The sequence below is a fragment of the Drosophila suzukii genome, chromosome 3 (assembly GCF_043229965.1).
Source record: "Drosophila suzukii chromosome 3, CBGP_Dsuzu_IsoJpt1.0, whole genome shotgun sequence".
Taxonomy (NCBI): Eukaryota; Metazoa; Arthropoda; class Insecta; order Diptera; family Drosophilidae; genus Drosophila; species Drosophila suzukii.
Window position 1 is genome coordinate 75,927,183 of NC_092082.1, and position 20,209 is coordinate 75,947,391.

Genomic DNA, 20,209 nt, shown 5'->3' on the forward strand with positions numbered 1-20,209 from the left:
AGCTCGGTTTTTCACATTATCCGTATTAAGTGTCCCGTTGTACGTGAGTCGCACAACTGAAAGTGCGGTAACTGAAAGCGAAACTCTATTGCCTTGCAATATCGCTCATACGCAGTGGTTGACCTACATCCTGTTACACGGTTTTCGAGAGCGTCGTTGAGTGAAAGAGAGAGCTTTTGGCGCGAGCACTGTTGTTTACATTCTCAGCTATTTTTGGCGCCAAAATAGAACAACTGTTGCCGTTGATGTTTACACAAGTTGACAGGGAGCGGTGGTGGGCGTTGTGTCCTTAATGTGAGTGATAGGCAGCTGGAAAAACACATGAAAGTCTTGATATGTAAACAATAATGTGGATAAAAATAATAAAATGTTTTTTTAATAATTTAATAGTTTTACAAACTTTTAACGAATTCGAAACTGAATTTTTATTTTTTAATTAATAGACTTGATCTGCGAACTTGCATTTTACATGTTGATATGGCATGTCTAAAGCTCTTCGTATTTTACACTTTTGAAGCTTTTGCTCTCTCCCCTTTTTCTCTCTCTCCAAAGTTTATGTTTCCCCTTTTTTTCGAAGCGTGTGTTTAAATTGACTTTTGCTGATGGTAAATCTGATGTTCTAACTTATAAGAACAAACAAACAAATGGGTTGCTCTTAGCTCAGCAGGATTTTATCTAACCGTCATTCGACACCAGAAAAAGTTTGAAAAAAACTTTTATTTACCTAACAAAGGTTATGGCCTATAATAGAACTAGCGAAAAATCCAAACGAACTAGTTAGAAAACACAAAAAGAACTTGTATAAGCCACCTATTGTGTGTGTTTCAATTATGATAATTGACCCATACTTTATTAAAGTATGGTTGTGCAATTAACATAAGTATGATCCATACTGTATAATTTAGTATGGTTCATGCTTGAATTAATAGTGTTCATACATAATATATTACAAGTTGAGGAATCTTGAGCTAGCCTAATAAAAACAGCAACACATGTATCTATGATAATGTGAAATTAATCCACAAACGTTTTATCTATTTTTTTTCATTATCCCCACGTGTTGTATTATGTTTGAACAGATAAACTATAAGACCATCAACCACGCTGCGTATAAGTGAAAAACGCTTCAAATACCTAAACATTTTGTATAGTGTTAGAATAGATAAACAATACGACCATCAACCACACTGCGTATGAGTGATATACGTTTAAAGTACTTAAACATGTTGTATTATGGTAGATAGATAAACTATAAGACCATCGACCACAATGCGCATGAATGATATACGTTTAAAATACTTAAAATTAAAAAAATACTTAAAATAAGAAAAAAATCTTAAAAATATATAAGTAATACTGTGCGTAATCGTCCTGTACTTTTTTATTTGCACCTAAACCTTTGTTGTGCAGTGTAGAAGAGAGGTTAGCCCAACCGGCTGCTCTCCCGCTTGGTCCGCAACAACTGAGATTCACGCATTACTTTGGCGCTCACTCCCCCAAAAGCTCTCAGTCGGTTCCCAACTTTTGAAAGAGGCAGACGTGTGTGGCGCACCCGGGGTCGTTGGTTCCTTGGTTCGTTGGAGTGTGCGTGTGTGTGAGTCGGCGTCCTGCACTGGTATTCGTACTATTTCTGCACGTGCTGCTCGGTCGCGACCATTTCGAGTGGTACAATAATAGACAACAGTGGTGGGGATCAATTAACGCTCCGGTAGCGCCTGTAAGTGTCAATCAATTGATTTAATCTAGCGGTGAATTGAAAAATTTGGAGCCCAGCACAATCGCGTAATAAGTGCGGTACAATTATCTCTGTATGTACTGTGAATTTGCAAGTGTGTTTGCGCCTTTGACTCTTTGGTTTTTTGGTTGTCTGGGTGCGGGTGCTCAATGCTCAATGTGCTGTTATGTCGGCGTCTGCCGCTGCTACAGCAATTCTCCCTTCTTTTTTGCGTCATTAACCGTTATTAAATTTGCTTTCTACCATTGTAAGCATAGTGCGGAATGTTTTCCATATGCAAAGCTACAGTGGGAACGATTGGAATGCCGGTTTTCCATCAAACAGCCTTACTTTAAGCACCTTTGCGACCACGACCGGCCAACAACCACTTGTTTGGCTGTGGGGTCGCCGATTGGCCCAGTGCTTTTCGGTGTTAGTATGTGTGTGTGCACAGTGGGTCCTCAATACCATGAACAAACCAAATTGATTAGTTGATTAGATTATAATCAGGTTCATTTATGTCATTTGGTTCTACAAACTGCAGCTCCTTATTTTGTAAAAGGTTTTTAGTAACTCCTGGTGCTTCTTTTGTATTAAGGACTAACTCTTTATAAATAAGAACGTAAGAAGGGAAGATTTTCCAGCATTTGAAAAACTTAATAACAAAAATAAATGACTGACATACATTTTTTTTTCTGTATTACTTAACAGTACTATTAAGTGCTATTAGATTACTTTAGTTATTGCTCCAAAAATTCAACAAGTGACTTTCAATTTTCCAAGTTTCACTTTAAATGACTCTGCAATACCGGCTAATAAATTAATCATTGTTTAACAATCTGTTGCCACATTTGTTCACCAAAGTTATCTTTATGCTGGTGTGCGTATGTCTGTGTTTATTTAACGTGTTTATAAATTAAATTTCGTTTGAAAAATGTATGAAACGAGAAACGTCGTATGGCTTGTCAGTTGTTGCTTACAAAACTTGTTCTAAACAATTGAAATAATATTAAAAACAAGTAACAGGCAGAAATAATTACAATAAATAATTGTAAGCACAAGCAGACATAATAGAGTTTGTAAAAATGTCGCCCGTTTTCAGCTCATTTGAAGTCGTGCTATCTTAGACAACGTTTATCAGTTCCAAACTTTGTAAATATCTTTAATTACTTATATCGAATAGCGGAGATGTATAGTTCGAAGAACTCACACATTTTTATCTCTTTACGTATATTCATTGGCATCGTCATATTAATTTGTTTGCTGCGCCCAGACAATTTAGACCTATTAAATCGAAAGGGGGTGACGCATTTAAAGGGCGTTGGAAATCTACTTTGTAACATTGTGCAACTGCGGAACATGAACATTTCCCGGCCAATCACTTTTGAAGTTTGCTGAAAAAAGTTTTAATTTGAAAAGTGAAATTTCCGCTGCGAATAACTGGGTCACACAATTCTCCAGCGGCTCATAACCTTCGTACAAAACGTTCATATTTACTAGAACAAAATACGTGCCTTATTGCCGGTCTCGCTTATCTGAGGTCTCTGGACTTTTGCTTACCAATTAATAAACATTATGATTATTGTCATACGAAGATGTGCAAATCCCGTGTGCGGCACAAATGCGTTTTGATTTACGCGAGTCGTGTCGTTTGCTATCAGTAGAAGACACAGCAAATAGCCCAAGTATTATAAGCTAACGACCGATATCGTGGAATGACCCTTGTCTAGTCTATGCGGAGCAATGTTCGAGACACGCTTTCTTTATAATCCCTTAACTATACTTTAAATAACCCAAGAATATAACCCACAATACATTTTATCTCTAAAGTAAACTAATCTAAGAAATCTTTCCATTTCCAAAAAACCTTGGTCTTAGTCACACGTTTAGTTTATCAGACAAGTAAAGATAAAAACCCTAGTTTATGGTAGCCTCTTAGAAATTGACAACTTATTTATTTCCCTTAGTTTCTTATACTTACGATTACAACGTCATTTTGTTGTGTGGAAATTGCCTTTATTGGTCAAGGTCCCTGCTGATAAGGAAGTAGCTCTGACTAGACTATATGAATAGTCTGCCTGTTTCATTTGACTCTATCATTTATACAGTAAACATTTCATATACGCAAATCAAACACGGATACAGAGAAATTATTTTTAAAATTTATTATGTTTTACTATACTGTCATTATTAATTTACAATAAAAAAATAATAAAAATAAAAGGATTTAACTTTTATCTTAAATCTTAAATTAAAGTTCTACAAATGTTATATAACCAATGTTTACGGTAATAATTGTTCGCTCACAGTCGCGTATTCTTATCTCTAAGCCAATGAAATTGGAGGCCTTAATTATTTAACATGAGTTTAGTTATAGTTTGCTTGCGATTGCAGGTAGACGTAGACTTAGATCTAGACGGGAGCTATCTATCCATATGATAGCATGGACAGTAGCGCCAAACCCAAGCGCAAAAACCCGCGCCAAGATGCCAATATTATATCGCAGTTAATATTTGCCTGGGCGATTCCATTATTGTATCGGGGATCCCGTAGAGGCCTGAATACAGATGACCTGACGGAATGCCTCAAGAATGATCGATCTGAACAGCTGGGTGACCGCTTAGAGGAGTAAGTATTGAAAGTACACATATGTATCCTATTTCCGGTGACAAGTAACACAATGAAATCGGAAATATTTACATATTTTCTGGAATCTTGTATTAAAGAAAATTACTTTTCAGTCAATGGTTTAAGGAACTGGAACGATCCCATCGCAAGAAACAGAAACCTCATCTCAGAAATGCTCTATTTCGCTGCTTTCTATGGCCTACGATCATAAATGGCCTCATTTGCTTAATCTACATAGTGATCAAGTGAGTGTGAAGTGTAATAATACCCGGCTTATCTGTTAATGCTACTCCATTCCTAGGACCTTGATTCCAGCTGTTCTGGCGCAGTTGTTGATTCAGTTCCAAAGAGCTAATGTTGCGGAAGTTGGGGTTGTCGAAGTCAAAGATTTGTCAATTTCGGATTCCCTGAATCGCACTGCTCGCTCGATAGGAAGATATGTGATGAGTCAGGCTGTCGCCGATGCAAGCGGATCAGCAGGAGATGGTAAGACGAGATTGAATATCTTAGGTTGCTGATAATATTTATTATTAAATCAAACATATTTCAGTCTACTCCCCAAATGCCTTGGACAAGGGGGATCCCCTTAAGGAGCCCATTCAACCCGCAACAGAGGAAATAGACCACAATGCAACGATTGTGCGAAGTATACTGGATCAGACTACTGACTACATGTGGAATGATACATATAGCTTGGGTGCCCTTCTGGTGACCTCGACGCTTTTCTGCTGCTTCCTGCTGCACCACGTCGATCTTCGCCAGCGCCTGATGGGCGCTCGAATGCGCATCGCCTGCTGTTCGCTGATCTACCGGAAAACCCTGCGCCTCTCGATGAAAACGGCTGGCCAGACACCGGCTGGTTACCTAATTAACCTGCTCTCGAATGACGTGAATCGCCTGGACTATGGTTTTATTTTCATGCACTGGATCTGGATAATGCCGCTGCAGGCGATGCTCACGTGCTACCTAATTTGGCTCAATATTGGCATACCGGCGATTGTGGGAGTAGTGGGACTGCTACTGAAGACGATACCCGTGCAGACGGCCTTGAGCAAGGTGACCTCAGTGCTGCGGATGAGGATCGCGGAGCGGACGGACGCAAGGGTGGGCATCATGAATGAGCTGGTGCAGGGCATTCAGGTGATTAAGATGTACGCCTGGGAGAAACCCTTCCAGGCGGTGGTGGCCGAAGCTCGGCGCCGCGAAATCAAACAGATTCGCTATGCATCCTACCTGCGAGGCTTCTACCTCAGCACCATGGTGTTCACGGAGCGATCCACGCTGTACATCACCCTGGCAGCGGCTGCTCTCATGGGCCAGACCATTACCGCCGATTTTGTGTTCTCCGCAGCCAGTTACTATAACATCCTGCAACTGGTGGCCGCCATTTGGTATCCTCTCGCTGTGAGCTTTGGAGCGGAGGCCCTGGTCTCTTTGCGTCGGATACAGGATTTCCTTTTGCTCGAGGGACGTGAGGAGCGGACGCAGGGACTAACCCACAAGCAAGATCAGGATGGCGGAGACTCAAGAGCTGTGACCATCAAGGATATCAATGCCAGTTGGGATATTGAGAAGCCCCAGAGGACTCTGCAAAGCATTAATCTCCAGATTGAGAAGGGCCAGTTGTGTGCGGTGATTGGTCCCGTGGGTGCTGGAAAGAGTTCCATCCTCCAGTTGCTCCTGGGTGAACTGCCGGTCATCGATGGCGGTGTAGTGATCCAGGGAGACCTTTCCTATGCAGCTCAGGAACCTTGGCTCTTTACAGGATCCGTGCGGAATAACATCCTGTTTGGTGAGGAGTACGAAAGGAAGCGCTACCAGGATGTAACCCGATGCTGTGCTCTCGCCACGGATTTCCAACAGCTGCCAAATGGAGACAAAACTGTTGTCGGGGAGAGAGGAGCATCCCTGTCTGGAGGTCAAAGAGCCCGCATTAGCTTGGCTAGAGCTGTTTATAAGCAGGCGCAGATTTATCTGATGGATGATCCGCTAAGTGCCGTGGATGCCCACGTTGGCAAGCATCTGTTCGATGAGGTGATTGGACCCAGAGGCCGCCTGGCCCAGCTGAAGGCCACTCGCATACTGGTGACCCACCAGGTGCACTTCCTGTCCGAGGCCGATATTATTGTGATTGTGGACCAGGGCCGGATTTTGAGGCAGGGCACCTATCAGGAGTTGGTGAACAGCGATCTGGATTTCGCAAAGCTGCTCGAGCGACCCAAGGAGGAGGATGAGGCGGAAAACAGTCGCCAGCAGTCATCCACGCTTAGTGCATATTCAGTAGAAAGCGACGACGAGGACATACCCTTCATTGATGGCGAAAAAGATGGGTATCAGCAGTTGAGAAAGCAGAGTAACTCGGTTCATGGCAGCAAATCGGTGGGTTTTATATTTTCTTTGTTAGTCCTTATCAACCGCTAATTAACCTGATAACCTGTTTAGTTGGATAGTGCGCAGCTGGATGAAGAAGTGGATGAGGATGCTCTGGCCGAGGCACAAGCCTCTGGTGGCATATCACCTCGCGTTTGGTACGAGTACTTCCATGCGGGCAGCACTCTCCTGAGCTTCAGCTTCATGGTTTTCGTGATGATCATGTCCCAGGTGGTGTGCAGTAGTTCGGATTATTTTGCCAACATCTGGACACAGCAGGAGCACCAGCGATCACAGGGAGAGGCCACCAGCTTCACCACCTTCGAGTGCATGTACATTTACGGAGGTCTGATCATTGCCGTGGTGATCATGTCCACTTTCCGCGGATTCCTGTTCTTCAAGATCTGTATGCATGCCTCTAAGGTACTGCACGATCGAATGTTCGCCTGCATCCTGCACGCCACCATGAGATTCTTTGACACCACTCCCTCGGGCAGGATTCTGAATCGTTTCTCTAAGGACATGGGCGCCATCGATGAGTTGCTTCCACGGGCCATGATGGATTTTATCCAGATCGCCCTGGTGATGTTTGGTATTCTGATTGTGATTAGTATTCTGAATCCCATTCTGGTGGCTGCCATGCTGGTGGTGGCCGTTGTGGATATACTTATCTTGAAGTTGTACCTGCGACCGTCGCAGGATCTCAAGCGTTTGGAGGGCATCTGCCGCAGTCCTGTGTTCTCCCATCTGAGTGCGTCCCTCTCCGGGTTGGCCATCATTCGATCCCGCCAGTTGCAGGAGGTGGTGGCCAAGGAGTTTGATTTACTGCAGGATGTGCACAGCAGCGTGTGGCAACTGACCATGGCGGCGAATACGGCTTTGGGCTTGTGGCTGGATTGTGTTAGTTGCGTCTTCCTCACCGCAGTTACCTTCAGTTTCATCATCTCCAGTGAATGTGAGTTCAGAATTGTATGGATTATGTTTGAGCTTTTTCACTATTTGTACTTACCCTTTCAGCAACATACAGTGGCAACGTGGGTTTGGCCATTGCCCAGGCCATGATCTTGACCGGAATGGTGCAGTATGGAGTGCGCCAGGTTGCCGAGTCCTTGCAACAGATGACCAGCGTGGAGCGAGTCCTGCAATACACCGAACTGGAACAGGAGCCGGCGCAGAGCGAGAAGACTCCACCGCTGCTGTGGCCAACTCGTGGTCAGGTGGAGTTCCGCAACATGAGCTGTCGCTACGATCCCAATGGATCGCCGATACTAAAGAACCTTAATCTCATCATCGAGGCGGGCTGGAAGGTGGGCATTGTTGGACGTACAGGAGCCGGAAAGTCATCGCTGATAGGAGCTCTGTTCCGGCTGGCACACATCGAGGGAGAGATACTCATCGATGGCATAGAGACAGGATCGATTTCATTGGAGATCCTTCGCACCCGCATCTCGATTATTCCCCAAGATCCCGTGCTGTTTTCGGCCACCATCCGCTACAACCTGGATCCCTTCGAGCGGTACACGGATGCCGAGCTGTGGGGCGCTTTGGAGGATGTGGAGCTGCGGGGTGCCATTCCCGGCCTGGATTACATGGTCACAGAGAGGGGCAGCAACTTCAGCGTGGGCCAGCGGCAGTTGCTCTGCCTGGCGAGAGCCATTCTGCGAAACAACAAGGTTCTAGTGCTCGACGAGGCCACGGCCAATGTGGATCCACAGTGAGTTTTTCAAGGGGGTTTATTACTCCACAGAACTAATGTATAATTATCTAATCCTTTAGAACCGATGCTCTGATCCAGCGCACCATCCGCATCAAGTTCAAGCAATGCACGGTGCTCACCGTTGCCCACCGACTCCACACAGTTATGGATTCGGATCGGATTATCGTGATGGATGCTGGCGTGGCAGTCGAATTTGATGTACCGTATCTGCTGTTGAAGAAGTCACAGGGACATCTCCGGCAAATGGTGGAGGCCACTGGCGGAGAGGCGGAAGCCTTGAAAAAGACTGCCAGTGACAGTCACAAGAGGATGCAGAGAGAGCGGGACGAGCGAAATCGCGAGGAAGATGAAGGACGGGAGTGAGAAGCGGTGACCCATCGATGCGTCCATCGCAAATCGCATTTACCCAAATCTGGTGCTTATAATGTCTCAAGGTTGCAGCTGTTAGGCTCCCTGATGAAATAGAGCATTGTCCAAAATGAAAGCCGAACCAAAATGATTTTCCCTTACACACCCACATCACACTCACACTTTTTATGTTTTCAATGGTTCATGTACTTAGTCTTGTTAAGTTTGTAAACGAAAAGTCTAGATGTGCTGCCTTATACGTATTGTACTTAGATGTAATCTCCACACCAGGGACTGCAATGTTAAATTTGTATGAAAACTTTATTGTAGATTGCCAGTGAAAAGTACGCCAACTCATAACATGACAAATCCTGAAAACATCAGTGGTTTACTCTTTACTTAACCACATATTAGTTAGTTCATCCAATATATACTGTATATATATTCTGTACATTACTGCAAGTGATTGTATATAGTACTGAACCATGGTACTTGAAACACTAGATAGATACTAAATAAATATTTGCCGAGTTTATTAAAATATAAAAAATTTCATAAAAATTGGTAATATAATTTAAAGTCTAACATACATATTGAGCAAATTTGATGCGATCGTTTTTGATGGTCATTTTTGGATACATAATTGCAAAGTTTATTAAAATATAAATAATTGTCATAAAAATCAATTATACAATTTAAAACCTAAACAAACGAATTGAGCAAAATTTATGCAATCATTTTCGAGGTGACTTTCGATGGGATGTCTTTACACCTGATAGTATTTGACCTGAGGATTGGCGAGTTTGATTTGTACTCTGTTTACTTTTTTGTTCATAAGGAATGGGTGGAGTGCCATCTGGATAGTTTACCAGGGAGATGTGACTCTCCCCGGAGAATAGTTGGGTGCCATTGCTGTGAACGGACCCGGATTTCTCTGGAATGGAGAGAAACGAACCCACTGGAGTGGAGGTCTTTTGTCTGTCGTTGGTTGCTCCGGTGGCATGGCTTAGACCCACGCCTGGTGTCTGCGTATTGCTGCTGGGCGAGAGAGAATGCAGGACGGACTTGAGGAAATGACCTCTCAACGACTCATCCGAACTCTCTGAAGTCTCGCCATTGTGCACTTGGTGTTTGAGAAGCTCCCGAGTGAGGAATTCTCTTAGATTAAGGGATCTTCCTATCTGACTCGCATCCTGCACCGAGGAGTCGTCCCTGGACCTGTAACTGCGCTCCTGACCTCCACGAAGCCTCGATTTTCGTGAAGGCCGTTCCGGCGACGATGTGGTGGTGCTGCTGCACAATTCATCCGCCTGCTGTTGCCTCTGGTGCATGGTGGCATGCCAGCACTGAGCTCTACGCTCGCCATCGCTGGAAAAGTTGCTGCCGGAGAGAGGATCAATTCCACTCTCGTTGGGTGGATCGTTTCTTACCGGGGCAACGCTTTCCCGCCGCGTGCTACTAGCCACCTCCTGACCGGTCAATGTGGTGTCAGTCGCATTACCCCTTCGAAATGAATTCCTCAGTATATTTCGCTGACGCAGTTCTTGCTCTACGTTAAAGGAATCCGAAGAATCCTGCTCGATACTGGCACTGTCAATCAGTTCCCTCTGATCGGCGGGTTGCTTGGCCATCAGTTTCTGCAAGTACTCTCTGCGTTTTGGGAAGTCCTGTATATTGTCATTGACCACACGCAGTTGCCGCATTAGTTCTCCCGGTGACAGGGTGGCGTCCTGACCTATCTCCAGGTGGATGCGGGTGCTAGTCATGTTATGGAGATAGGCATTTATGCTAGGAAACTCACGGTAGTCGGCTCCTTCAGTGCGCTGATTAATACTATGGATCAACTCATTAAATTCACTCTGCAGGCGCTGGCTTTGGTCCGCATCCAACCCCGCCAGATCCAACTGGAGTTCCCTGGCGTACTGATCAAAACTGGGAAAGGGCTTGGGCACTGGTGTGGCGGCCACAATATGTGATTGTCCCGGCGTTTCCACTTCTGTAATCGTGGACAGCTCGTGCGCCAGATCCTCGGCATTCAGTTGAGGACTGTACCGCCGAATTGTGGCCGGAGGAGCCTTCACTCGGCCGCGTGCTGTATTGCCCTGCGTTGAGGAATTCAACGAGATTGGTTCAACGTCCACATTAACCTGTCCCTGGGCCGTTATTGGACGCGAGTCCGCGATGCCACTGTCCCTGCTGGCTGCTGTGGGTTTATTCTTCTGCAGGGGTAACGCCTCCGATGTGGAAGGCGTTTGGGAATCGCTGCGATCGGACATGGTTCGGCATCTGGTTTGTTGCTGTCCAGTTGGGAGCTCAAAATACTCTGTGGATTGACGCTCGCCATCGCTGTTCGATGTGAGTGTGACCTCCACCAGTCGCTGCTTCTCCTCGCGCACCTTGGTGATCAGATCCGTGAGCTCGGCAATCCGCTGTGTGCAGTTCTCGGTGAGCTGCGCGTATCGCTCCATATTCCGGGCAGATGACTCTTCGCTGGTAGACTGCGATTTCGTTTTCTCGGCCACAAAGCGTGATGTGCTTTTGCCACTGACCACGTCGCTTGGCAGGCTTAAGGATATCCCGCCAGGACTCTTGTTCTTTCCTTTTTGATCTCTTTGTTGTTGCACTTTGTCGTTTGTTGCCTGTCGCTGCTGCCTAACCTTATCTCCCTGAGTGGGCGCCTTTTCCCTTTGTCCCTGCATCATTTGTCTTATTTGATCTTGCTCCTTCCTATTTGGCTGACAATCTTCAAGATTCTTGGCCAATCGCTTGTTCCATATCTGATCAAATGCTCGCACACTTTTCTCTTTGTCCTGCGATTGCTGCTCCTTCTGCAACTGCTGCTGACATCGTATAGAGTCCTGTAAATCATTGATAAAGCTGCGATTGTCGGCAATGAAAGTCTGCACTCGTTCTATGCGTTGTTCATTGATTGCAGTCTCATCATCTTGAGTTCCATCAGTTCTTTCTGTTTCAGCCTCGACGCAAGGCGTTACGTTTCTCGATGAGTTGATGATTGATGTTGAAGGTGTGGCAACGAAGGAGGAACTCACACCCATTTCATCTATGCTGTGACGGGTCATTCCAAGCAGGCGATTTATATATTGAATAACCAACGGATGCAATGTTTCGGCTGCAGGAGCTGTCGGAGGAGAAGGCATGGAACCCACTCCCGGATTGAAGCTTTTGTAGCTTACTGGCGGCAAACTGCGATAGGCGGTGGAGTTGGAATCTATTGATATCTGACGATGATCTTGTGACAAGGGTCGCTTTCCGTTTACCTTTTCTGGCTGCTTCTCAGCTTCCTCGCGGGGCGTGCTTTCTGTTGAGCCAAGGGGTACTTCCTTTTCATTTTCGATGGTTGCCGGTTTTGATTTGGCTTTCGATTTACCCCTCGGTACATATTGCTTTACAGTGCCGTCGCTCTTCACTTTGATAATAATCTCCAGTGGCCCGTCGTCCTTTGAGGATGGCTTTGCCTGATCTCCTTCACTGGACTTTTTACTTTTCGTTTCCTTATAAAACTTCCTTAGGCGCTGCTCGAGAATAGCCTCCTTTTGCTGCAGATCTGATTCTCGTTCGTTCAGCGTCTTGGTTCTCTCGGATAGAATATCCGCTCGCTCTTGACGTATATTATCGATCATCTCCTGGGCATTGTCACTTCTCGATCCGACTGCCTCACCCGCCTTCAGCTCCTCCAACAGCTGGATTCGGATCTTTTCGATGCGCTCAAGCAAACTTCGCAACCTCATTGACTTCAGAGAGTTGGACTGCTCGGCCTTAAGGTCGGACCTCAGTTGCTTGCTTTGATCATCAACATAGTCGAGAAGGATGGAGCAGCAGCTCTCTGTGCTGCCCAGGTTATCCCGACCCATTTGAACAGGAGGTTCGCCCACATTGAGTGCTGCTGGAGCGGTGGATTTGCTACGAGCCGAGTTTGAAGGAATTGGTTTGGTGCGCACTTCGGGGCAGGTGATTATAGCCGGTCGTAGCAGCATCTGTTCCATGGCCTCATTCATTTTCTGCTCTCGCCTGGCAGCCACATCCGCGAACCGATGACTTGGTATAATGTTGGCCTGGTGGCATTTAAATATACATTAGAAAATTAAAGTACAGTTGTATTTGAATCACTCACATCGCTGGGCAAGAGCTGTGGCTGCTGTTGGGTTAGAGCATCCAGTTTCTCTGTCAATTCTGCACAATCCCGCCGCACTTGCTCGCGTTCCAAAGCCTTCTGACCACGATCGTTGCTGATTTTTCTATTTAAAGATATATTTTAATTAAAAATATTTCACATTATGCTACTTAAATCGAACTCTCACCTGAGTTTGTCAAGTTCTTGTTCCCGCAGTTCCCTCAGTTGATTTTCGATGCGAGCATGATCCATTGCAGTCAGTTGGCCTGCATCCTTCTCATTGCACTGAACAGTTTGCGTTGGTGCATCATAAGTCCGATGGTACTTATTGCCATGATCGTAAAACTGAACGCGTCCAGATTGAGTTGCCTTGGGATCCTGCCGCGTGGACATGACAAAAGTGGTTGTAGAGACGGTCGATTGGGTGGCAGTGCTCGGCGGAGCAGTCACAGCGGGAACATGTACAGGTGGCTGTTTTGGCATCATTTGCTGTGGTGCAAACATCGGATGAGGTTGTTGATATGGTGGTTGCATGGGAAATGGCATTGAATATGGCATTGCATATGGTTGCATAGGCTGTTGGGAATATGGGTGCATATATGGCTGAGGCTGCGGCACAGGATAACAATGGGTCATTGTTGGATTTGGCATGGGTGGCATGTTTTGCTCTGGAATGGGTTGTATGTTCCGTGAAGGCTCTGGTGCTGGCTCCTGAATGGCTGTCACTTTTGGCAGAGTTGCTGGGGTCTTAGCCTTCTGAGTCCTTTTAAGTCCCGCATCTATAACCTTGGCAGGAGCTAGATTTGATTTTAATTCTGGTCGCTTGCGTGATGCTGTTGTTGTTTTCTTGGGCGATCCTTTGGCTGCTTTAATGGGTGATTTTCTGGGAGCTGCAGCGGGCACAGTCTCCGCACGGTCTATATTTTTTCTGGGTGATCTTGGCAAAGATTTGGTGGGACTAGGAGGTGGAGATACTGATGGGATATGATCTGCATCCCTTTGTCCTGGATCATTTCGTATGGTAGTAGTAGTCTCGGTTCTTCTCACCAAATCGCTGATCTGGGTGAATCTCGGCCGACGCTGGGGTTCCCCACCACACTCACTAGGTCTCACGACATGGCTAAATTTGCGGTTTGTTTGAATGAAACGATCGTTGATATCCAAACCTTCAGGGTTTTTGTGGGTTTCGGAAATGGTTTCATTGATTTCCACGTCAAGGATTACGGGGGGAGTCTTCTGGAGACGCCGGTTGCTGATTGGACTCTCGCTGATGAGGATGGATGAGTCGTCCTGGGAGGATACCCCCTCCTCCTCATCCTCCTCTTCGGTGGTGGCACAACTGCAGCTGGCAGCTCTTTTACGCTTACCCTTGCAGCAGGGTTTATGGCATCCGCTGGTCAGTCGATTTTCCTTGTCCTCCACCAAGGGCGTTTGTGTGCCTGCCGTCGCACGTCCCTCCGAATTCAGATTCATTCCGTTTGTGGCTCTCAACTCCACACTGGTTTTTCCCGATCTTTTCAAGGCCTGCTTGCGGCATTTTTTGATTTTCTCGATTCTCTCCTGTTTCTGCTGATCGATGCGCTGGTTTTCCTCCCTTGCGGCACGGTGGGCGGCGCCCACCTGGAAAATGGCCGAGCGGTAGTCCTGGTGTTTTTTGACCAAAACATGCTCACGCCACGCATTTAGTTCCTTTTGCTTGACCTGCTCTAGTTTGTCGATTTGACGCTTTTTCTCAGCGGCCACCTCCTCGCGGATGTGGCGTGCCAGGTGGTTGGACTTCTCACGCACCTGATGGGAAATTGGGTCGCGGTCAGTCTTGTAATTACTGCGCAATGGGCTCCGAAATTGAAGGTCTTACCTGCTGCAAACGGGTTATGCGACGCTGACTCTCGAGATCTTTGCGCACCCGCTCCGGATCGTCCAGTCGGCTGACGGGCCTCCTCAAGTTGGCCCCGAACTTTCCATTTACGGTTACCTGCAGAGCCATCTGCTCTGTCAATATCCAGAATAAATTCGTACGAAAGGCAGCATTTACGCAGCAGTAGAAAGAAAAGCTAGTTTGAGCAGAAAATCAAACAAACAACGTCTTCAAAAATTCCTCCATAGCGTAGTTATCGAAATATCGGTTTTGGCACAAGCTGCAGTGTGACCGCAGACCAGTAAAAGATGCCTGTTCAGACAGAGGGTGTTTCTGCAGCAGAGTTTTTGTACTTGGCGTTATGACATTTCTTTGAAAAACCCAAAAGAGTAATACGGAGTACAATGTACAGTATCAGCTGCAAAACAGTGAAATAAATAGAAATGGCATAAAATACGAAAATCTGTAATATTAACATAAGAAATTATTTAACATTTGTAGTAGTTTGCATATAACAAGTTATATTTTTGTTTTTAGAGGGAACAATACAATTGATCCTTTCGTCCACGGTTTTCACTGCTTTTTACAACTTTTTCGCTTTCGCAATTTTAATTAGCTGTGCGCAGTGAGTATGCAAGATTATTTTAGGACCCCTATAAAAAATATATTTTAATTATCAAATAAAAAAAATTCGACTTTATTTCGAAAGGATTTTGAGAATACTTCAAAAGTACCAAGGAAAAATATTACTCTTTTCTGTTTCTTACTGTTTACCTTTACGTTTAGGTTTAAAACTTATTTAGTAAAAGAAGTAAAGTTTTTTGCCGCAAAACGCTTTGGATCCGCCTGCACAGGGGTTAGCTGGGACAGATGAAGCGGTAGAGGTAATGGAGGCATCAGAAGCTTCCGTCGTCGTCGAGGTTCCTGTTGCGGCCACGGCAAATCCTACAATGCCGCACAGAAGGAAAAGGATGGCGAAGAACTTCATCTTGAGTACTCTGTTTCAACAGTGATAACTCTGTGAAAGAATTTCTCGATTTTATACTTTTCATTTTCGGTTTATCAAATATTGACACAAGTGCTTGGATGCTGTTTTCGTACCAAATCTCAAGAAAAGAAACATTTGGGCAAGCACTGAAAGTTTGTTTGAATGGTGCTGAATAGTGGAAAACCTTTTTTCATTTGTTTGACTACAAATACGCGTGTGACTTATAAGCGTGTAGCAGTTTTTAGCATTATCCCTACAATTTTACCGCAATGGCACGTGGATTCTAACGGGATCGAAATAAAAGAAATTACAGACAGAAAAAAATTAATTAAATTTTATTTAATTAGATAATAATTTATTTTAAGAGCTTAAAATTTTGCTTGCAAACTTGAGAACGCATAAACGGTTTTATTTTGCGAAACATTCTGCGCTTTGGAACTAGTTCCGCCGCCTGTTTGGTTCGCCGCGGAACCAGCGACAGCACTTAAAAGAACACTTAGGAAAAACAATAAAAATATTTCGCAAAAATCATGGCGAGCGCTGGAAACGCCGTCTGAAAGCCAATCCTTTGGACCGGTTGCCTAGGAGCCACAACAGCCCGCCCATGATGACGACCGACTTCGGGGGCAGCCAGTTCGTGTCCAGCAATCCAAATGCCAGCTGCAGTGCTTCCCGCTGGCTGACGGAGGAGGTCTTCAAGCTGATTGACATTGTCCAACGCGACGAGGCCATCTACAATCCGCGCCACAAGTACTACTTTTGTCGCCCGTACGTGGAGAACTTCTGGCGCGAGGTGGACCTCAAGCTGGAAAAGAATCCAGGCGCCAGTCTGGCCAAGTGGACTAATCTGCGCATCTCATTCCGGCGCGAGTACACAAACTATCTGGAGGAGAAGGTGCCGCCCTGCTGGTCCTACTTTGACCGCATGTTCTTCCTGCATCCTTATCTGCGCAAGAAGCACCAGCAATCCAAGTCCCTGGACACCCAGGTGCAGGACGCCCTGGCACACCTCTCCAGCTTGTCCAATCGCATGCAGAGGGAGCGATCGGTGGCCATCCCGGCCAGCAGCAGCGGTGGTGTCCAGCCCACTCCCTCCGCTCACCAGTCGCCGCCGGCTCAGCAGCTGGACAACTATCTGGACTACTTTGACGAGGCGGAGCACAACAACTCCGAGCTGGAGGACATCATAGAGGAGGAGCAACAGCGCAACAGCCGCTATCACAGCCAGTTGGATAGCAATGACATAAAGTCGGAGTGCGAGGAGCCGGTTGATGAATTTATACAGGAGGCGCACGAGCCTGATGACGATGAGCCAGAGGAACAGGACCCGCATAAGATGGCGCCCACTTCTAGTTCTTCGTCGGCGGAGGCTCAGCGTCGTTATGCCAACCAGCAGCCGCACACCAGTCGAATGCACTTGGGTCGCTTGCAGATGCGTGCGTACCACGACGAGATGCGGGGAGCGATTCGACCGCGCTCCCAGGAGCTCCAGTCTTCAACGGCAGCTGTGCCCAGCGTGAACTTCGCTTCGCAGCCGGCTGCCCACCCAAACATTTCCTTTGTGCGTCCCACATTTAGTAAGCCCGCGGATCTGGTCAGCACCACTACTCATAGCGGCGGAGTAGGAGTTCCGGGAAATGCCGGTCTATCGGAAGTAGAGCTGCCCACACCTTCAACAGCAGCAGTGGCCACTCCGAATGCACCCAGCAGTAGCAACAGCTACCTGAGTCAACGTCACGGGCACAACCATGTGCATGGAGGACATCAACAGGTGCCGCCGTCGTCGCTTGCTTCCCGCATGGAAGTCAGTAACCCGCAAAGCGGATCCGTGTCCAACGGCGGTGTGGAGCTGTGCGACTGCAAGTCCGATCCGGATGCCATGTTTCTGATGAGCCTGCTGCCCGATATACAAAAGCTCAATGGGCGCGATCGCGGCAAGATCAAGATAGCCTTCCAGAACATACTGCAGGACTACCTTTATCCGGACTAGTTTTGATCTCTGTGTATACTTTCCGCTTTTAGCAACGGAACCCAGTTCCACTTTCGATCTTGTTTATTTCCTCTGTTAATATTCGTTGGTTAAATCCCTTAAAGCTTTGCTGTGTAAGAACAAAGTATCCTTAAAACGTTTTGAACACTATCAGATATGTTTATTAATTGTATAAATATTTATAAATATTTAATGTGTAACACAAGAATAAATTCATTCGAAATTAGTCGATAGATATGGCTAGGTAACTGCGAGTATCACATGAGGATCGGATTGGATTGGATCCCATCCTCACTCGACGAGCCTTAGCTCACGGGCGATCTTCTTGATCTTGTTGTCTAGCGTCTTGTCCTCGTGCTCGCAGATGTAGTAGTGTCGCGAGGTGCACTCCTGTCCGTAGTACACATAGCTATGCTTGCCTGCATTGTAGCTCAGCCGCAGACAGCGACCCTTGCCCTCGATCTGAACCGTGTTGTTTAGCACATCCTCGGCGGTCCCCTCCTCCGCCGCGTGCTCTGAACTGTCCACCAGATTGGCGACCGTGGAGTTCTCACCTTTCTGGGTCATGGCAATCGATGTTAGATTCATGTTGGGATTCACTGGCTTAGCCGAGTTGGACCAGATCCAAAGGAGTCCCGGGTTCAGACCGCCCAGCCAGTAATCGCGACCCCTGTGGGCGGGTTGGTTTAGCAGATAGGCCATGATCTCCTCGTTCTCCGAGACCTTTTCGAACTCGGCCAGGTGCGAATTGAGACCCTTGCACGCGGAATTGGCCGTCTTCCAGTTCACCTGCTGCTGGCTGTTGATGTAGTAGCAGTTGTCGCTGATGCGAGTGAAGTTCGTGGGACAGGGATCCTTTACCTCCTTCTGATTGTTGCCGGCCATGAGGTAGTAGATCAACTGCTCTGAGCGCCGCACGCGACTTTCTAGATAGTCTGAAAGGGTTTAAGGTTAATGTTTTGTTTTTTTTTCATATTTGAGAAACATCTGATTTAACAACTTACCCACTCGATATACCAACTTCTCAATGGCTCCCAGCAGATAAAGATCATTCTCGGAAACAGCTCGAAAAGTGGTTGGTTGGCCACCTCCACCGCCTATAGGATGTTGCTGGAGGTGTTGCTGCGGCGCCTGCTGCTGCTGCAGAGGCACAGGACGCACATGCTGCTGGGGAGGATTGCCTCCACCACCTCCGGTACTGCCACCTATGCCAAAAAGTTGCTGCAAGAAACCAGGTTGCTGGCGTTGCTGCAACTGCTGTTGCTGCTGCTGCAGTTGTTGCTGCTGCATCTGCTGATGTTGCTGGTGCAACATCTGATTGGTCATGGGTCGAAATTGGGGATTCACAATGGGACTCTGGCTCTCCACAGGCTTTCGCAGATGGGGCTCTAGCTCCACCGCCTCGCCAATCCTCCTGGTTATGTAGATGTTGTTGCCGGGTCGCTTGTAGGCGGATGAGTGATAGTTGAGCGGACCATTCATGCCCATATCCCCACCCATATAGGGCAGGTCTTTGGACTTTCGCTGGCCACTGCTACTGCTACCTTGGCTATAAAATGCGTGGGTAAATTTACTTAATGTTATTTTCTATTGCTCCTTTGAACCCACCTCAAGACGTAATCTTCGAGAAACTGCGACCAGACGGGAGACTCTGCCTCCGCGAGTGATTCATTGGCGTATTTTTGCCCAGTTTCACCATCGCTGGCATTGCATAAGAGTCCCAGACCTAGAGTCAGGTAAACAAGGGCTGCAAGCCGGAGTTGTTGGCCAGCCGGCGGCATGATGACACGTAATGTTGACGGATGGGTATGGTTTGGTATATTGCCCCCGCCCCAAACGAAGCACTTGGCGATTCAAGACGCGCGCTATGCACACACTTTCGATTTCGTTGCGTTTTCCGTGCGGTTAAAGCCGCGTCCGCTTTTCTTAGACGTCCGTTCGCTTGCGTCGAGCTGAAAACCGCGACTGAAGTCGGCTGAGCTTGACTTTGGGCCTTCAGCCGGTCCAAGCTGGTCTCCGGTCTGCAGTCTCTCCGTACCGCTCACCACCAATGGCAATGGCCCAGACCTCAGATCCATTGTTGTTGCTGCCAGCCAGCCGCCGAGAAATGCAAAATTTCACTTTCTCCTTCGGTTGGCTCTTGGCAAATGTAAGTCATTGGGCTTTTCATCGGCATCAGTGTATCTCTCGCAGCTTTTGTGGCCCGACCCAATGTTTGCACTCCATCAAATTGGCCCCAGACTTAGGTAATTGACGGGGCTTATGGGGCTGTCAATTGAAGCGAAAACTAATAGTCTTAAGAAATGGAGTTGGGCACGCCAAGTTCATATGGGTATGCTCTACTTTTTTGGAAGATATTTCCTGAATTTAACTTATTAATAAGGCGGTTTTAGCTTATTTTTGAGACATGAAACAAAGTTTAAGCTTGAAAAATAGATTATTATCTTATCATAAAAGAACCATT

The 20,209-nt window shown here is 46.5% G+C and overlaps 5 protein-coding genes across 6 annotated transcripts; 2 read left to right on the forward strand and 3 right to left on the reverse strand.

Moving 5' to 3' along the window:
- The first annotated feature begins 1,497 nt into the window (after positions 1–1,497).
- On the forward strand, positions 1,498–9,350 carry Cftr (CF transmembrane conductance regulator). 2 transcript variants are annotated; one of them, XM_017076670.4, is made up of 8 exons: positions 1,498–1,717; positions 4,109–4,342; positions 4,456–4,587; positions 4,644–4,828; positions 4,893–6,721; positions 6,785–7,667; positions 7,730–8,426; positions 8,489–9,350. In XM_017076670.4, the coding sequence occupies exons 2-8, from the start codon at positions 4,158–4,160 to the stop codon at positions 8,790–8,792; spliced, it is 4,215 nt and encodes a 1,404-aa protein (XP_016932159.4). In that variant the 5' UTR covers positions 1,498–1,717; positions 4,109–4,157; the 3' UTR covers positions 8,793–9,350. The 2 variants fall into 2 exon arrangements, with proteins under 2 accessions (XP_016932159.4, XP_065723253.2); XM_065867181.2 differs by lacking the exon at positions 1,498–1,717 and having other exon boundaries at positions 4,086–4,342.
- Positions 9,287–15,038, reverse strand: ana1 (anastral spindle 1). The gene is made up of 4 exons (XM_065867180.2): positions 14,768–15,038; positions 13,097–14,697; positions 12,910–13,033; positions 9,287–12,850 (listed from the first exon to the last, which is right to left on the reverse strand). Exons 1-4 carry the CDS (start codon positions 14,894–14,896, stop codon positions 9,512–9,514), a joined length of 5,193 nt encoding a protein of 1,730 aa, XP_065723252.2. The 5' UTR covers positions 14,897–15,038; the 3' UTR covers positions 9,287–9,511.
- Positions 15,039–15,180: 142 nt separating this feature from the next.
- Positions 15,181–15,867, reverse strand: LOC108011508 (uncharacterized). The gene has a single exon (XM_017076662.4). The coding sequence runs from the start codon at positions 15,753–15,755 to the stop codon at positions 15,567–15,569; it is 189 nt and encodes a 62-aa protein (XP_016932151.4). The 5' UTR covers positions 15,756–15,867; the 3' UTR covers positions 15,181–15,566.
- A 341-nt stretch (positions 15,868–16,208) lies between these two features.
- LOC108011531 (uncharacterized) lies at positions 16,209–17,971 on the forward strand. The gene has a single exon (XM_036818105.3). It carries the CDS (start codon positions 16,360–16,362, stop codon positions 17,743–17,745), a length of 1,386 nt encoding a protein of 461 aa, XP_036674000.3. The 5' UTR covers positions 16,209–16,359; the 3' UTR covers positions 17,746–17,971.
- LOC108011532 (uncharacterized) lies at positions 17,884–20,058 on the reverse strand. Its single transcript, XM_036818106.3, has 3 exons — positions 19,354–20,058; positions 18,750–19,294; positions 17,884–18,680 (listed from the first exon to the last, which is right to left on the reverse strand). The coding sequence occupies exons 1-3, from the start codon at positions 19,524–19,526 to the stop codon at positions 18,037–18,039; spliced, it is 1,362 nt and encodes a 453-aa protein (XP_036674001.3). The 5' UTR covers positions 19,527–20,058; the 3' UTR covers positions 17,884–18,036.
- Between the last annotated feature and the right edge of the window lie 151 nt (positions 20,059–20,209).

What these genes read in the sequence shown, in the direction of transcription:
- Cftr (XM_017076670.4), top strand. Translation starts at nt 4,158, where the DNA reads ATGGACAGTAGCGCCAAACCCAAGCGCAAAAACCCGCGCCAAGATGCC. An exon ending in AAGCGGATCAGCAGGAGATG is followed by an intron (nt 4,829 to 4,892) that starts GTAAGACGAGAT and finishes AACATATTTCAG; the next exon opens with TCTACTCCCCAAATGCCTTG. An exon ending in CGGTTCATGGCAGCAAATCG is followed by an intron (nt 6,722 to 6,784) that starts GTGGGTTTTATA and finishes TAACCTGTTTAG; the next exon opens with TTGGATAGTGCGCAGCTGGA.
- ana1 (XM_065867180.2), bottom strand. Translation starts at nt 14,896, where the DNA reads ATGGCTCTGCAGGTAACCGTAAATGGAAAGTTCGGGGCCAACTTGAGG. An exon ending in GCATAACCCGTTTGCAGCAG is followed by an intron (nt 14,698 to 14,767) that starts GTAAGACCTTCA and finishes ATTTCCCATCAG; the next exon opens with GTGCGTGAGAAGTCCAACCA. An exon ending in CAAGAACTTGACAAACTCAG is followed by an intron (nt 13,034 to 13,096) that starts GTGAGAGTTCGA and finishes ATCTTTAAATAG; the next exon opens with AAAAATCAGCAACGATCGTG.
- LOC108011508 (XM_017076662.4), bottom strand. Translation starts at nt 15,755, where the DNA reads ATGAAGTTCTTCGCCATCCTTTTCCTTCTGTGCGGCATTGTAGGATTT.
- LOC108011531 (XM_036818105.3), top strand. Translation starts at nt 16,360, where the DNA reads ATGATGACGACCGACTTCGGGGGCAGCCAGTTCGTGTCCAGCAATCCA.
- LOC108011532 (XM_036818106.3), bottom strand. Translation starts at nt 19,526, where the DNA reads ATGCCGCCGGCTGGCCAACAACTCCGGCTTGCAGCCCTTGTTTACCTG. An exon ending in CTCGAAGATTACGTCTTGAG is followed by an intron (nt 19,295 to 19,353) that starts GTGGGTTCAAAG and finishes CGCATTTTATAG; the next exon opens with CCAAGGTAGCAGTAGCAGTG. An exon ending in GAAGTTGGTATATCGAGTGG is followed by an intron (nt 18,681 to 18,749) that starts GTAAGTTGTTAA and finishes AAACCCTTTCAG; the next exon opens with ACTATCTAGAAAGTCGCGTG.